Raw genomic sequence first — 6,000 nt, 5'->3', positions numbered from 1 at the left:
AAGCAGCATGCTCAGTCACTCATTTTGAAATACTCAACAGACCCGCATGGTCAACAAACACAAACAAATACATACATCTTATTCCAAAATGGCACAAATTTTAAAACTTTTTTCCTTTATGATAATTCCCTCTTCATGCCTCACTTCAAGTTAAAATTTCTTTTGCAATTTCTGCAAGTGAGATTGAGGCACGCAAAAAAGGTAGTGTTGCCGTCATTTTGGAATATGCTCATCCTCGGAGACCCAGGGGCAGTCAGTCGGGTCGGGAGAAAAGGCGAGCCGGCATCCGCTTGAATTTTTGGAAATAGTTCGGTGACAGTCGGTACCCAGGGGCTCTTTCGCCCGTACTTGAAAACTTTCGTCGCGCCCTTTCTCCCGACACGACTGACTGCCCCTGGGTCTCCGAGGATGGAATATGCTTTGGTGTATAACATTTCATGACACAAAGTGGGCAAGTTTTCTAATCACGTCCCATGGCCAGTGACCCTGGCGTTATACCCACAAGATAAGCGGAATGAGTATATTAAATGGAAGAGAACGAAAAGCAATTAAAAATGGCCCTTTCTGCAACTCAGAAGACTGTAAAAAAGGCTAACATTTACCAGACCTTTAACTAAATGATAAAAGCTTTTATAAATAGAATACACTTTTAGAAAAGAGGCAGATAATTAACCTGTAAAATATCTGGATAATCATAGGTCACTGCACCCTTGCACCTTTTGTTTACATTGTTGACATCATCAGGGCAATGCTTCAGAATCAAAAAGCCAGAGTTTTCTTTTTCAACGTCTTCCAGTTCTCTCATGAACCGGTGGTTCATGTTTGCTTGGGATGACACAAATCTCCAGTCTATTAACCTAAAGGTGAAACACAGGTAACCTCAGTACCTAAGCGATGGCTATAATATATGAGATTTCGCCAGGGTTAAAAGCGAAGCTCTCGATAATATTTATAGTTTGTTCAAACAAAATATAAAATCGTGTAATGCTAAGCGGCGAAGGCAACGCCGGAGAACGGTGAAAAACAACAATAGGTCTAATTAGCAAAAAAGCAACTTTGCACGTGCAGCACACTTGTTTTTGACATTTATTTGTCGTTGTTTTGCACGACTACAACGTGAAACTTACAGAAACGTCTTAGTTACACGCTTTATGGAGGAAATGTCTTACGTTTTCTCGTTCACTTTTTTTCACTGCCGCTCATTTTCACCTTGCTTTGGTGGCCGCTAGCATTTATCATTTTGTCACCGCCGCTACAAAATTTTCATGTTGTTCTTCCGACAAAAAAAAATGCCTCCTTTGTTTTTATCTCTCGCTCTAGATCTCCATCGCCCTTTTTCTCGTTGAGCTTCGCTAGCCTGCCGCCTACTTTCTCTTTTTCTCTGTCTTTCTCTTGCTCTATATTCCAAATTTGTGAACATGAGAATTAATCTAAGCTTAATACTTTAGAAAACATGGATACAGAGACAATTTCAACTTTCCGTTTTCGTCTTCATTGACTCTTTAGTTGTCTCTGCTTCACAGGACGCGGGTGGCTATCCGATTTCCCGTCAAAAAAACCGCGAGTTGCATTTGGGTTGCCATACCTGTTGACTGAGTTATTTTACCACATTACCCATGGTGCTCCGCTGCGCGAGAGCTCCACTAAAATCTACTTAAATTCTAGTAAGAGCAAATTTACAACTGGGAATTTAAAGCCCACACAGATTGGAAGCAAATATCTATAACATACTTGTGAAATGAAACTATCAGTATAAAAAATTATTAACTTAGCATGAGTTTGTACCAAAAGTCAATAATTCTACATGTACACGCTGTTGCCCCCTCCTTGACTATGTCGTTCAACCTATCGTTACTGACAGGGACTTTTCCTTCTACTTGGAAAAATGCGAGGGTTGTACCACTGCATGAGAAAGGTGATAGACGAGATCCATGCATCAAACTGTAGGCCAATCTCCATCTTGTCCACTTTGACTTGAGCAAGATCTTAGAAAGAGCCGTCCATACCTACTTTTCTGGATACCTGACAGAGAATAATATTTTATTTAATCTCCTCAAAAAAGTTTGGTTTCAGACTGAAATCCTCCACTGTTACAGCCTCTGTACAGTTTATTGATCAGTTCCTTACGAGGATGGACAGCGGCTCAACCACCGGAGTCGTTAACATTTGTGCAATGTCATTTGGGGACATAATAACGTGCTGATCCCTCGATCAGCTGGCTTCCTATTGCACATCCCTTGTGTTCTTCAATTCACTGCTAGAACTTGGTGCTGGCAAGTGCAACCCACATAACCTATAACAAACAGGTTATACTGAAAATGATACACACACATATTTTTGATTCACAAGGGGTGGCTTGTCTTCCCTCACTTTGATTTCATCCCTGTTCTTTCAACCTGTGTTCACCAGGATGATAGTTGCACTGATCTTCCAACTAAGCTCTCCAAGTTGTCTGCATACTCCGTTGTAGATTTCTGGTGTTTGAAAGGCAGCAAAATCGTGATTGGGGCTTCATTCTTGTCAACAACTTTTTGTTGTGTTAGTAATCATCTGACACTTAAACTGGCAGATGGTAGACTTCACGCTATTTATATACCATGCACGTAGCTGTGGTAAAGAAACAGTGACCTGCAGTGTCCGTTGTTTGACCTCCTGTACACGTTTGTGTCCAACTGGCATCGATTCCTGATTATGTCCATTCCCAGAAAGAAGAGACTGCCATTAACTTAAACCTCCATTGTGAAATTGATAGAAGGATGAATGTCGTTTAACATCATCAGGGACTATCAGAGGCTGTTTCAACATCAGGCATATCAGGCTAAGCATATCAGGCTAAGCATATCATCGACACTGCGTTTGTAAAAAGCAGGCAACTTATTTTTTGTTTCTAGCTGTTTCTCGATGTTAAACTTTCAACCTACTCATACAGGTTTCCTTCGAACGGAAATCAGTGGAACCTCGATTTAACAAAGTGCCAATAGGGGACTGGGGAAATTTGTTCAATTATCGAATTTTTGGGAAAACTACCAAAATGTTCGTTATTATGGAGGTACACGTATAGTTAATTGTCAATTTACGAAACCCAGCATTTCCGGATCTGAAAAATTACTGTAATAACATTTCAGTAATGAGCTATACATAGCTTTGGCACTAAAAACTCAAAAATAGGCAAACAAAACTGCTTAAGGTGATTCCCTGGTTTTGCACTGCGCATCTCTTACTGCGCATAACAAGATGGCCTCCGTAAAAAAGAGCATGTGAAGTAACGTTTTTAAAATGAAGTTGACCGAAGAGAAACGCTATTGCAATTTTTGCTTCCGGTTGTTTCTTGCCGAGGTGAGACTCAATGTGGTGGGAATGTGCATAACGTGAGCAGTACGCGTGTTGCTGAGTTCGACTTCCTCACGGAGAACCTCGATAGTGGATGTTTAATTTGTGCTTATTCACTTTGATTTTTTAATTTCTTTATAATTTAATTCACCTTTTTGTCACCCAGGTAACATACAGGTACAAAATTCAAAATACGTTAACGTCACGTTCAGGATCACAATAATTAATATCATTTTTTTTGGCAATCATTGCTTTAAGTCTTTCAAACTCTGATAAATCTGTTACAATACGTTATCAACAGATCAATATTATGTACACTTAAATGACACCCAATTTAACACTTGTGGTCAACATCGCGTCTTGTTCACTGTATTTCGGCCCATCTAGTACCGTATAAAGCTTATTGAAACATGGTGGCAGCGCAATTTTTATTACAACACTCATGAGTGATAGAGACGAAACGACTTCTACTAATACGTCCACTGTTGCAACTCCTTCTACCGCCGCAAACGCTATAGCAAGCAATATTTCCCCTATTCAAGGAATTCACCCTCCCCGTCCTTTGGACGTGAAAGGGAACGTGGCGGACAACTGGAAGACCTTCAACCAAGCGTGGCAAAACTACGCAATTATCATGAATATTACTTCGCAGCCTGAAGCATACAAAGTTCTATACAAGGTAGCTGCACTGCATAGGTCCTGGGGCCGTAAAGATTGTTAATGGTGTGTCTTTTGAAAACCCAGATGATAGCGAGAAATTGGAATGCATCATAAACAAGTTCGAAGAATTCACAATTGGCGAAATTAACAAGACGTATGAGCGTTATGTGTTTAACAGCAGAAACCGGTCACCTGAGGAATCTATTGACTCATATATCGCAACGCTTCGTACTCTCGCACAGACGTGCAATTTCTGCGAATGTTTGAGAGACACCCTCATTCGAGATAGGATCTTATTAGGTGTGTGCAACCCGCAGACAAGAAAATGATTATTACAGGAACGAAACAGTCAACAAGTGTATAGATATCTGCCGGAGCAACGAATCGACAGCTTCACAACTGCAAGGCAAAAACGTCTGAAGATGTTCATCAAATAAAGGGAAAACAAGAAAACTATCGCCACCGCAATTACAATAATCGGAACGGAAAGAATGGAAAGAATGGCAAGTCACGAAAATCTTGTAACTTCTGTGGTGGAAATCACCCCTTTCTTCGCGGTCAATGTCGAGCCTGGGGACATAATTGTAACAAGTGTGGAGGAAGAAATCATTTCGCAAACAATGTAAGAAGAGTGGCAAAAATGTGCACAATATCGAACCAACAGATAGCCCCGCTGAGGATGACGAAGAAGTTGATTACATACCTAGTATAGCAGAAAACGTGTGTTCTGTTGGACCATCTGATAAGCGCCACTTTGCAAAAGAAATCTCTTCTGAGATGGTAATTGATGACAAATCAGTCATATTTCAAATGGATTGCGGCTCTTTGATAAATATCATCCCCAAGAGAATAGTTGACAAGCACAAATTAACACCCACTTCAAAAACCCTCATCATGTGGAACAAAACGGAAGTCACGCCACTTGGGACGGCAACGAACCCAGCCAACCGCAACAAATACTCAGTGGAATTTGTCGTGGTCAATGAAGAATTGCTTCCCTTGATGGGAGCTAGAGCAGCACAGCACATGAAATTGATCACTGTGAATTGGGACAACTTCAAGCCAGCTCCACCGCCTAAGAGGAGTAAACCAAAAGTGAACAATCTGTTGACTCTTGACCAAGTGGTAATCTAATACTCTGGGCCGAGTTGTTCGAAGCTGGGTTAAGATAACCCAGGGTTATTGCTAATTTTTGAACTCAGATATAAGAGCTTAAAAAGCCAATTCAGTTGAATTCTCTTTGCCTACAATTTGATGATTGGATATGCTAAAAAAAAATAGAGAAAATTATCCGAGAGAGTGCTTTGATAATAAGGAAAAAGAAACCCGGGTTAAAATTTAACCCCGGGTTAGCGCTAACCCGCGTTCGAACAACTGGGCCCTGATGTGTTTGAACGACAACTTGGCTGCTTTTCTGGAGTTGTACACACAGAAGTGGATGAATCCGCGAGGCCTGAAGTCACTCCAACTCACAGAATACCCACAGCAATAAAAGAAAAATTCAAGACAGAACTCACACGACTTGAAGAGTTAGGAGTCATCTTCACAGTTGACAAGCCAACGCCATGGGCCAGTAGTGTAGTTACAGCGACCAAGAAATCAGGAACCCTTATGATCTGCATAGACCCGAGAACACTTAACAAAGCGCTAAAGAGAGAGCGCTATCAGCTTCCCGTCCTTGATGACATTCTCCCGGAGGTATCAAAGGCTAAAATATCCTCATGGTCGGTGTTTCGCAGATAGGCTCTAGATAGGAGGTCTGTTATGTACATATTCTTTCCTCTTTCGTACTGCACATCAGAGTCGTACTTTTGAAACCTCATGATCATACCTTGTCGTCGTCGGGGTGCATGTGCTAAGGGCTTCTTTGAACTGGCCTCAAGGGGTTTATGATCGCTGTAAATGGTGACGTGTCTTCCATAGGTAAACTGATTGAACTTCTCAAGAGCGTAAACGATGGCTAACATTTCTTTCTCTATCTGGCCATAGCGTGTCTCAGTTTCTGTGAGC

The 6,000-nt window shown here is 41.2% G+C and overlaps 1 protein-coding gene across 2 annotated transcripts in view; it reads right to left on the bottom strand.

The window, feature by feature from the left end:
* LOC140933031 (exostosin-2-like) overlaps positions 1–6,000 on the bottom strand; it is a 46,600-nt gene that overhangs the window by 24,877 nt on the left and 15,723 nt on the right. For both annotated transcript variants that reach the window (XM_073382542.1, XM_073382543.1), the window contains exon 3: positions 674–857. In XM_073382542.1, coding sequence (XP_073238643.1) covers positions 674–857 — 184 coding nt within the window. The remainder of the gene's footprint in view (positions 1–673; positions 858–6,000) is intronic.

The sequence above is a fragment of the Porites lutea genome, chromosome 4, assembly GCF_958299795.1.
Source record: "Porites lutea chromosome 4, jaPorLute2.1, whole genome shotgun sequence".
NCBI lineage: Eukaryota > Metazoa > Cnidaria > Anthozoa > Scleractinia > Poritidae > Porites > Porites lutea.
The sequence above is the reverse complement of the archived record's forward strand: the minus strand, read 5'-3'. Positions and strand labels throughout refer to the sequence as shown.